The sequence below is a fragment of the Lottia gigantea genome (assembly GCF_000327385.1).
Source record: "Lottia gigantea unplaced genomic scaffold LOTGIsca_232, whole genome shotgun sequence".
In the NCBI taxonomy this organism is placed as follows: domain Eukaryota; kingdom Metazoa; phylum Mollusca; class Gastropoda; family Lottiidae; genus Lottia; species Lottia gigantea.
Window position 1 is genome coordinate 191384 of NW_008708659.1, and position 12511 is coordinate 203894.

Consider the following 12511-nt stretch of genomic DNA (forward strand, 5'->3'; position numbering starts at 1 on the left):
ACATTTGGATTCTCATGCGCGATAGATAGCTAAGAAATTTGGCGATGCATACTTGCAAAATGTTTCAGTATGTCTGGATGTATGGCAGACGTGTGTGGTTCCACGTTGATTTGGAATAAACATGTTCTAGCACCGCATGGAGGGGTGGTTTCGAAAACATATATGCAGCTAAGATTACGTTGAAATAGTTCGATAGACGGTTGAAGATAACCAAGATTGACTACTTTAGCTGTTTAGATATTTTAACCCAGTAATTAGTTTAAAGACTTACGTGTTGTTTGAAGCTGACTTCCCAAATCAAATGAAATTGGTGGCCAGCAAATTGGTTTTAAGAAACCACACATCCAATTTAGTTTTAAACTTCATTATAACATATAATAAAAACCATGACATATTCAAAGGAGAATATTCTACAGTGAAAGATAATACAAAATATTTATATACTAACAATATCAGGAAATAAACAAAAATAGCTCTGGCATTTAGATATATTATTGAAAGAATAATATACTTAATAGAGAATTGACCTGCCGCCGTTTTGCATTTCAAAATATTGAAACGATGTTTGTTTATTTTATATTAAATGTTGGATTTAGTGAGATGATTGAAGAGGTTGTTTCTCCCACTTGAACCTGTTGAAGCTTGCTGATCTGAAAGGGTTGATATTGAAGATGGGAGTAATCATATCCATCAAGTCAGATGAATATACAAGATTGCATTATTTTGCAGAATGAAAAAAAGCCTATGCCAATGTCGTGGAAAATTTAACTATAAGTTATTGTTTTTCAAATATCTTTACTTTAAAACTGGTAAATTTACAGCTCTGGATAAATTAACATTTTAAGAATGAAAAGGTGTTAATAGTAATATGGTTTCAGATCCTTTTTATACGCTCACATTGAGGCACAGATTTTATTCATGCATGTTCAAATTTGGTAACAATCAGATGACAGTTATAGAGTTATTGTCCTTAATTTAGTGAAACGTGTCAAATTTGGCTTATAGATGCGATAAAGACTATAGTTATCACCCGTGCGTTTCTGGAGACCAGTGGAGGTTGTCAACTGGTTCGAGTTCTTCTTGGTAAAGGTAATAGGATTGTAGCGTCGGTTGTTGATTCAATCATCATGTTGTTTAAGGAATAGAGATTCTGCTGGGCTTTCCTCGTAATATTTTTGGAGATATACAGGTAAATATGATTTAAGCGTTAGGGAAAGATTGTTGGGCTTGGTTGGTGAAGGCATTCTGAAAAGGAAAATAGTAGAGGGTGCCCTCTCTGCGTGATCGTTTACCTGTGTTCTCTGGACTTGGGCTTGGGGAAGTACTGACTCGTTTTAGGGTCTGTTTAGATATGGTGGTAACTCTACTTGGTGCTGGCGTATGTTGATTCACATCCATGTCTTCAGTCGGTAAAGATATGACAATTTGAGTCTTGTTTTCTTTGATGGTTTGGTAGAATTTGGTAAAAACAGGCCGAGTTTCCCATAGGAGCGACAGACCCAAGACAGGGCATGGGAAATGATGCGGTGGACTGCAGGTGGTGATAATGAGCTTCTCCTGGATAGTGGTTTGGTAGTGATCGATCAGAACCTGCGTCACCTTAGAGAGACATGTCTGGTTGAGGGATCTAATATTCTGGTCGACAGCTGAGATTTTCTTTGCTGCACGGATAAAACTATCCAACTCGAACTTTGCGTTTGAAGGTGAATGCAGCTTGACCTTCCTTCTGGAGGGTAAGGATTGCTAAGTCAAAAAAGCACTGCAGAACTTGGCAGAACACCTTAACAAGGGGTTCTCCTCCTTCTGAGTGGGGACTGGTGGGCTAGTGGTCTTTTCTTTTGTTGGTTTGGTCGGCGGTTATCTTTTGGTTGGTAGGCTTGGTTATTACACGTTGTTGGTTTGATTGACGATATCTGGCTTCTTGCTTGTTGTGGGGAGTGTGCAGCACAATGAAAAATGTAACAATTTTAGTGGGGACATGTATAAGGATATGACGTATTCAAATTAAATATGTTAGTGTAAAATGAAGAGGAGATTCTGGTATGCAACGTGAGTAGGTAGTAGTGGGAAAATACTGTATATACTGTAAGAACTTACATAGTAGCACTATCTAGCTTTCGATAAGTTAATCTTTTTCAAGTGTTGAATATGCTCTGAAACCAAAATATAAACCCGCCTACCTCATTATTTTATCACGAATTTATTTATATTCAAAATACATATTTATGTTCGTAATTTGAAGCATCCAGTAGATCACGAAATATATATACATACACACCCATTTCAAAGAAGCTACAATAATTTGAACACGTGGTTTCATAGCAAGATACGCCCACTTTCCTGATACATTTTCAGTATATCAAGGGTGGTCACCTATCTGTGTCAGATCATATCAAAAATCTAATTTGTGCAAGATATTGTTGATTTTAACAAATACACATTATTTAATAAAATTCTGACATAAACTGTCATCTCTATCGCCAACAAATTTTGATGCGTTTTTACTAAGTCAAGGGCAATGACTCAAATTCCGTTGATCGAAAAATTGTCAAATTAAATCTAGACTAAGATCTAGTCATTATAAATGATCATACAAAATTTCATTTAAATATGATGAAAAATGTGGTCTCTATCGTGTTCACAAACAATTTTGGCGCGTTTTCCTAAATCAAGGGCAATAACTCAATAACCGTTCATCGATAGAGCCAAATGCAAACTTGTCCAAAATCTTATCATTTTAAATATTTACAACAAATTTCATTTAAATTGGATGAATACTGTAATTTTTATTTTGTAGGTCAATGTCATTATGAAGATGATCACTATCGATTTTCGTGATGATCTGATAATTTTGCACTGATATATCGTGTCCGACTTAGCGTTTTCACTCTATATATAGTGCATCTCGTGCTTACTCTATAGGTTACAATTCTTTATGGATTCTTTTGATTTTGAGGGTCAATGTAATTTTGAAGATGATCCCTATCAATTTTCAGTATGATCTGACAATTTTTCAGCAAAATGTCGTTTCAACTTAGTGTATTCACTTTATTAGCCATATAGTGCAACTTTTGCTCACTCTTCAAGCAACAATTCTTTATAGATTCGTTTAATTTTTATATGCCCACACGTAGTATGGAAACATATTGGCATCCGTCCGTCTGTTCACAACTGGCTCATGCTCACTGTGCAGGCTACTGACAATGATTTGTACATGCAATCAAAGCTGCTGGTGGGTTTTTCGCAAGGCTATCTTTCGTTTCACGAAGAAAATAAGATGCTGAACGATTGATTTAGAAAGACCACACGACTACGCGAAGACCTCACAATGCCGACGTGGATCCATCGTATTATAGTGCGACATTACGATGGGACAACGTCTCGGTGAACACTGTCGAATTTGGAATGATTTTGAGATGTACAGCGTGTTCTGCTCCGATAATCTCCGATCACTGATCGATTTTCCCGAGTTTGTTGGTTGTTGACAATTCTACGGTTTTCTTCCATGTGATTTATTCTATCGGCAGATTACGCGAAGCCTTCGTGGCTGAATTTGAATGCACCCAACTCTCATTATGACGTGCCTTCTTCATTAGGCCAATCATGTGCAGACAAGTAGGACATAAAACTGAGAATTGGAATATCAGCCTCAAAATAGTCTTGTTAGACTTAAAATGTCTATGCGTTGATAAAAATATATTTTTTGTAAAATTACATTGAAAAGAGACACATTTCCCTCCTAAAAAATTAAACTCAAAAGATAGCTTGCTAGGCAAGATAATATACGCCCACTGGCAGTTTTGATTTTAAATAAAAATATTTGGCAGTACAGTAACAATTACCAGTATGAAATATTCAACCTTCAGACATACACTTCTTTTGAACTTTTTGAGACGATACTGAATAATATTACCAAGTTTCATCACAATCTGTCAAGAATTGCGCCTTCTAGAGTGTTTACGATCTAAAAATTGAACGAGCTTTAAAAAACAGGGGCAATAACTTATACTAATTATTTTTTGATTATTCTGATTTTCAATAGAGTTCATCCTTGTGTGATTACTAACACTTACGGGTTGAACGGGTTTTTAAGAACAAGAGCAATAACTCATAATATATTTTTCGTTGAAATCAGAATTGTGCCTTGTAGAGTGTTTACGAGCAATAGTGGACGGACGGACAGAGGTGACGACAATATCCGCCCCCAATTTCATGTGGGCGTATAAAAAGTCAAAAATTCTGGCTGAAATAGGGCCTCTGTAAAAACAAAATTTGAAGACATAATGTGTACTATTTTGAGGCTGATATTCCAAATATCATAAAAATTATGCAAAAAATTCAATTTTCTTTCTTTTCTCCTTTCCATTAGTGTAAATCCATCAGAACACATCTCCCTTTTTACTATGCCTTGGAAATATGGAATTGAAACATGTTGGCAGTAAATATTATCTATCTTTAACAGTGTTATTGATCTATAATAAAAAGATATATATCGTTGAAAAGAGCACAGCGAGAATCTGAAAAATACCTTTTGGTTACGTGCTAGAGCAGTCCAAAGTTGTAAATTTGGAATCGGTCGATACATACGTTCTTGTTCTTGAAAACTCGTTCAATTTTTAACTTGTGAAAAGGTCTAGATGGCACAATTCTTGACAGATTTAGACGAGATGTGGTGAAATTGTTAATTATTTCCCAATTCTCAACGGATTTTAAAGAAACTTGGTTGCATCACCCGCACCGAATGGTGGGCGTATTACTATGGGTCATCGCTATTTTTAATCATAAAATGAACGTTTACATCCTACTATTCTGCACTTAATTGGGTCGATAAAGACGGAAAGCTATACAATGTACGACGAGGAAAGTTTGTTAGGACTGTAGTATTAGTCTATTGGCTTTCGACTTCCAAAGGTCGAGGGATCTTTAATTTGCATAGGATGTAACACTTGAGGCCTCCGGTGAAGTTTAATAAGATTTTTTGAAGTTTAGATAGGTGTCATTTCTGCGCTTATCTGTGTGATATTTATGAATCAACCTTTTTACTGTCATATTATACAAGAGTAGAAAGTAAGAAATCACTTCTCAACTGCACTGCTGACTCTTGTACAGCATTGTAGTGTAAGTAATTTATTTGAATAAAAACCCTTTTCTGTTTATTTCTATAGCAGATCCGTGTACTGGTGTTGACTGCAATCTTAACGGTGATTGTGTAGATGGAACATGTAATTGTGATCCGGGTTTTACAGGCACAAATTGTGAAAGTAAGATAAAATATTTCTTTGATTGATTTGAATAATTTTAAGAATTTTTGGGTACTGCTCTTATTTAAGGTATGAATGTGGATCTTGTTATCGTTATGGGGAAACGCTGGTTTATCGGACGTACATGACACGCCGGGTCATTTGTCTTGTCACATGATAAACCAGCATTTATTCCTTATATTTACATTGGTCTATCTTTTCTGTCTATTTAAACACTAAACTTGACATTTTTTATATTTTAATTGTAAAAATACCCCTCAACCGTTGCTTCAATTCATCGGTAAATGTCAATCAAGCGCACCATCCCACCTTGGCAATATAGTTCTAGAAATAACCAGTCTTATTTGGATGATAAGATAATCAAATATTTATTATTCCATTGAAAACAAACTTAGAAACTTGGACAATGTTGACGCCTCGATAATTTATTAACTTTTATTGTACAATTGCTGATGATTCACTTTTCAATCACCATCCTTATGCTCCAAATTTTACGAGATTCCTGGTTAGATAAATGGAATGGCGACGTATGGTCTGCAAAGGGAGGATATTAGTCTCTTATGACGATAAATTGTGACGATGTGGATAATCATCGAACCGTTGATAAAGGAACATACATTGGTTCCAGATATAAACCAATATATTTCAAGAATATTCAAGAACACTTTTTTGAATCAAAAGGAAGACTAGCCTACTTCTAGAGTAACAAATGATATCCGACATGTGTGTTTAGGGTACTTGACGATCATTTATTTATGAATTCCTACCTTATAGTGCACGAAACCCGAACCTTTGCGAGCAAAAGGAATTTATAACAATATAACACCCCAGTATTGAAGGCAAAATAAGTGTATGAAGCATCCGATAATGTATGATCATAAGTCTTTCAATATCCAAAACTTGGACGGAGCTCTTTATTCAGGAGTTTAAAAACCGCTTATGCCTTGGCTTCGTTTGGTCGGTGGAAAGAACCCATCAAATCTCGGGTATGCAATGATCTTCTCTGCCAGACTTTGATACAGCTGTAAGAAGTCGCTAACAACAAGTCAACATGTGTTCAGAATTATCTGCGTTTGAAAGTTAAAAACACGGGTCGTCTTTTCATGAGACACTGCCCTGTATAGAAAAGTTTTAGGTATTTTTAAAGGATTTATGCAATTTTTGTACATATCTAGTACTTCTGAAGAATATTTATATTTATTCAAAACTCAAATCAACCCCCAAAATGGCGCATCTTTCCCTTTAAAAACATACATCAAGGTTTCCTGCAGGTAGGTGACACCAGGCGGCTGATAAAGCTTGGTTAGAGGTGATGTCTGTTCTGGCATAAATTTCTACTCACTTTCTGTCACTTAAAAAGATCCTTAAAGGGATAGATCACCATTCAATTCGTTTTTTTTTTCTTTTTATTAGCTCTAAATTTTAAAATAGTCACTTTAGTTGGTGTCTTGAAGACTGCCAATCAGTTTTTCACTCTCTGACGCTGGGTTTTTGTGACGCGAAAAAGGTGCATTCTGTGCTTAATGCGTTGCAGAATATACCTTTTGTTCGCGTCACAAAATCCCAGCATTATTAGAGTTTTTTGCAAAAGGTCAGCCTGTTAAAAACGTGTCATTTTACTTAACATTACTATTTTACTATAGCTGAAGATGCTTGCACTATTGACGATTTTTGTTTAAATGGTGGAACATGTGCTAACAGTACATGTGAGTGCACCAACCAATTTGAAGGCGATAACTGTAAGTAACTGTTTCCTTCTTAATCGCTTTTAAAGACATCTGGTGGGACAGTAATTTGTTGATTAAATTTCTGATTTGTCTTTAACACCTGTCCTTTGACAGCTCCAGAAAAAAAATCTTCCAACCTAGCACTTTGGTAAATCTTTTACTGCCATTTATGTTTGGTATCCAAACTCTTGGTTGCAATCTGCTATATCGCGTGTTTTTGGCCTTATAACCTCTATATCTACAAATGTTTCAAAAATCACACGCGACCACATAATATCGTAAGTACACTGTGATGACATCTTTAGGTCAAAAATCAAGATAGTAGTCATTGAAGCTGGAACATTTCTAAAAGCGGGGAGGGAGGGTTTGATTCTCCCAAATATACAGGCCAAGGATGGAATAAATGCTTCATTTGGAAATTGGAATAAGCGGTCTTGAACATTTGGGTATATATTTTCTGTTCATAATAATAATGATAATAATAATAATAATTAACTCTTTTATTTTACGTGGTTTCAGAATTAGACACAATTTCAAAATTTGTTTGTGAACACAATTGAGACTACAGTTTTCATGTGATTTAAGTGAAATTTGGTGTGATCATTTCTATTGATGGAATCTTGGACAAATTTGAATTTGACGATTTTTCGATGAACGTTTTTTGAGTTATTGCCCTTGACTTCGAAAAAACGCATCAAAATTTGTTTGTGAACATAATAGAGACTACAGTTTTCATCTGATTTTAATGAAATTTAGTGTGATTATTTATATTGAGATCTTGGACTGATTCGAATTTGACGAACCTCTACAGACTTTGATATCATTTCTTATGACAGTTGATAGTGGGCGTATGTCACCTTGTCTGGCAAGCTATCTTGTAGAACTAAGATCGTCTTTAACACAGCCTTTTGCCTAGAAAATAATGTTATTTATATAAAATTCTACATAACGAGCCTTTTGGTTAATTTTGTAATGATGCCTTGCATGCATTTCTTCAGGTAACGGTTGTGTTTGTCGTTACTTCTTTATCAGGTCCTTGATGGTAATGTTTGTGTTAGTCATTCTTTCTTTATCTTTTCTGTTGTTGGCAACAAACAAGGCGGCCCTGTTTGGTGATGACGAATTTTGTTTATATGTTTCTCCTCTCGGTTTTGACATTTCAGGGTTTTGCCTTCTTGCTTCTTGTATATTATTCGGTAGATTTGTATTTTTTTTCTTGGCTCGTTGGTTGTATAATATCATTTGACATGAAGCTTGTTGATGTATTTAATGTGAACCACGGGGTCAGAGCCCGCTACAAGTTTTGATTCTTCGCTCTTGTTGTATGCTAATTAATGTCCATTTCTTCAGATGGTATGATAATTTCAGCATTAATAAATTGCCTTCTTAAATCAGCCGGGGCTGTGATGGCTTGGTTGCTTGCTTGCATCTACTGAAGTATTGATTTATGTGAATATTCTGATTTTGCTAAAATTATGTGAGATAAACGTAAAATGGTAAATGGGTTTCGATGGGATCTCTTTATCAAGTGTCGATAATTTTGAATTTGCAACAGCATTTTAAATGATCCCCTTCTCACGCTGGGCTGGGCCACTGACTTCTGTAACTATCAGAGTTTAGAGCTATGGGATCCCTTACCTTAGCACTTACTGTTGTAAATTGTCATATGAAAATACTATGTGTCGAGTGGCATAAATAAAATTGCCTTTTTTGTATATTTCAGGTGAAGTATGCATTTCTTTTAATAATGCAGCTACTTTAATATTCGACAGAAGTAGATTTTATGCATCTCCCCCTCAAACAGAATTACCTGGCAGTTGCGAGTCATTTTGCAACTCGAATGAAAATTGTACTGCGTTCCTCATATTAGGCGATGGATGCAACACCTTCCAATTTCCCGTTTTGGAAGCATTCGACTTACAGCCTACTCCCCGTGTAACTGAATGCAGTGAACGCTGTCGAAATAGCGCAAACTGCCCATCGTTCATTTTCCAAATTGGGACAGGCTGCTTTTTCTTTGACAACACCATGGATACTGTTGCAAGTGCCAGCGGCTCTCTAGCTGTTTTCAACAGCAAGAATTGTGCTTAAGTTATAGATTTGAATTTGAAGCAATAAATTTGAAATTAAAGCAATACTTTTCGACTTGAGACTTTTGTACAAGAGATCCCCATGCTTTTGCTGACAGATTAATTTGTTGTACAGCCAATATACAGCTTCCACAACAGGTGATTCAGGTGTCCCAGAAAATTTTTTTAACATGTTGGTATTTCAAAGTGTTTCAAACTATGAAGCTCATTTTTCGTGCAAAGATGTGTTTTATATCTTTTATTTTGTGGTATATGGCCCGTTGGAAGATATGGGATACATTATCACGAATTTATGTAATGGAATGAAGAAAATAAACAAAATGTTTCCATCTAAAATATCTCCATCTACCAGCTCTTCGACATCTCCTAATACCATTCCAATAACCTCCCATAATAATAATAATAATCTTTATTCGTACTATTAAATTGTACAATTGGTTAATTACAAACAGTATATGAATTCAAAAGGTTAACTAGGTTATTTTGTACATAGATAATTAATAATTTCTTTAATATGATTTAAATCAATATGAGAATCATTAGATTCTCTAAACCACATCATATCAACAATGGATCCAGCTGTTTGGAGGTCACCTATATTTACATCCTGATTATATATATTAATAATATTCAGTATTTTACTAATATTTACATTCAATAAGCTCAGTTTTGGAATGCTATGTAATTCAAGTTTTCACATGTCGTCGATAGGCTTCCATACAAGGCGTGGAGACTACATATTCTAGTACATGCATTGCTACTATATATTGAGCTCATGAAAAATTTCATAAACCTTTTATGTAATTGCGAATCTATTGAAACATCTTTGCAGATGAAATTTACAAGATGATTATGCGTTCTTGGGGGTACATTCATTAATTGACGTATGCACTTACGCCAGGTACAATAAAATTTATCAATTGTCTTATGACTCAAGTCCCACAGTTGACATCCGTATAATGGCATACGATATGTTTTAAACAATTTATATTTAATTTGGTGTGTGCTCCACTTAAATTGTTTAAAAGTTACATTGAATTTGATAATAAAATTATCTATTACCTTCTGAATAATTTGTTCTCTACTGTCACATAGTAAAGAGTTCCCTAAACTGAACAACATTAATGAGCATTCCATTAAAATATACATCCTTAATTACATCTTTATTTTGTTTATCATATTTTAAGAGCAGTAATTTACTTTTGTCGGGGTTGAATATTACGTCATATTCTATTGCATATTCATTACAGATTTTTAATAAGGATACCAAGGCATGTCTAGATGGGGTTACAAGTGTGACAAAGCACCAACATATACGTGACCTATATGGCAACCATATCTGCTATTGCGAAATCTACTAAGTAGTTCATCTAAATAAATACTAAACAGTAAGGGTGAGAGGACTCCTCCTTGTTTAACTCCATTGGATACAGCAAAGGGCTCTGTTATGCATTCCTTCCATCTAATCCTTACTTCTTGTGATACATAATTATCTAATAGGAATCTAGCTGTTAGGGGGAAAACACCCCTATGAAGGAGTAACTTAAACAATTTTATAAAGTTGTTCACTCTTAAATCCATATAGTAAATCCGAAGACTTTAGTGTTTCCTTATTTCTATCAATGATTACCCAATCTACAAGTTTCCCTATTATACTGCTTAAAGCTATACCTCTATAGTTATCTGAATCGTTCAATGATTTCTTCCTGTTTTTCGGGATAGATATTATGGTAGAGAGAGTAAAGTTTGCTGGATTAAATCGGTGACGTAGCATTGTCAATGCAAGTGACAAGTGACAATAATATGTTCTTTCCATACGTAAGGTGCTTTACTGCCTTCACAACATCAGGTGTAGAAATTTCATGACTACAGTTACAATTATTTAAATAAATTCTTAACTTTACATTCAATATCACGTTCTAAAGAATCTAAGTCTTGTAAATTAAACGATACACAATTAAATAACTCTTTATACTTAGATAAAAAAAAAGCTTATGTTTTTCGACCCAACCTGGCCATCAATATTGTTTGATGATACCGTTGACGCACCTTTAGTTTTCTGAATTTCTCTCCAGAAATCTTTATTTTTATTTGCTATCAGGCTTTCAGCTAATTTATTAGCACATATTCGTTCTTTATTAGCCTTTAGCGGAGAGCATAATGATATCGTGCTTGAGTACGACACCTGATTTCTGCGAGCTGACCAGAGCGAGCAGAATTATTCTCCTTCCAAATATTGTGCCAAAAAATTGATTTATTTCTATGCTCTTCAACATATTCGTTCCAACCTGGAACTATACGTTTCTTTTTACCCGGCTTAAATAGTGGTATGGTCTTCAATCCGGCTTCTACACTTAATCTAATTAATACAGTATAATATTTATCTATTTCCTGATTATGAGATATACAAGTCACATCTTTACATTGAATGGCTTCAAGCGGTATATACACATTTTGTAATAAATTATTAAGTGCATCTTTATATTTAGAAATTTGATCACTAGATGTCTCCTGCCACTTGAGAATCTCGGCCTTACTTAAAGGGTCTAACTGACAGCATTCTAGCTGTATGCTTAAGTTTAAGCTAATAACAGAATGATCCGACATATTATCTCGATCGTGGATAGAGATGAATTCTATAAGATTAGTTCCTAGATTCTCAGAAAAGAGGAGTACTCTTATCCCCATTTATTTTACTTTCAAAAGTATATTCAACATTAGAAGTATCATGTTTTTGAGCAAAGTCCAGTGTATATGATGAACAAAACGCCTTCAGACGGATTGTATGATACGAGGTTGTTCTAGATAAGTCTGTATTGAAGTCCCCACCCACTACAATATAATCCGTATCTGATTCATATATAAGTTTTCCTATTTCATTTAAAGTATCGTCAAATTCATGTTCATTAGAATTAGCACAAGGCATATACACGTTACACAATAACACTTTCATGTATCCCATTTCTATCATCACGGCACACACTCTTCTAGACTCAGATACTATTGGTTTAATGTTACACAAAAGTCCAGATTTCCACAGGATTGTACATCCTCTAAAAGGACGACCACATAACAGTCGGTTACTGTCCATACCGGACACATCATGTACTCGTATACCCTTTATCTTAGTTTCAAACAATGATAATTGTTCTTGTAATAACCAGTGTTCCTGTACTAGTAGCAAATCATGTGTTTCACACAGTTTCTGTATATATTCGAATCTACCACAGCCATGACCATTGGAATTGTAGGAGACAAAACGTTCATTATGGTTTGTCTACTTTGTTAACATCGTCACGAGGACGGATAAATTTTCGAATACGTACGCCTTCAGGCCACAGGGTTTCATTAAACAGTTTCCCAAATTCTGATGCTGGTACTCGGAGTTTAAAAGATTTAAATCTGGCACTCGAGTTAGATATACACGATATTC

At 34.9% G+C, this 12511-nt stretch overlaps 1 protein-coding gene across 1 annotated transcript in view; it reads right to left on the reverse strand.

Moving 5' to 3' along the window:
- Positions 1–11737: 11737 nt before the first annotated feature.
- The window catches only part of LOTGIDRAFT_175012 (hypothetical protein), a gene marked incomplete at both ends in the record, with an annotated part of 1210 nt that continues 436 nt past the window's right edge, over positions 11738–12511 (reverse strand). The window contains one exon of the mRNA XM_009055112.1: positions 11738–12252. Within this exon, the coding sequence (XP_009053360.1) occupies positions 11738–12252 (515 nt within the window). The remainder of the gene's footprint in view (positions 12253–12511) is intronic.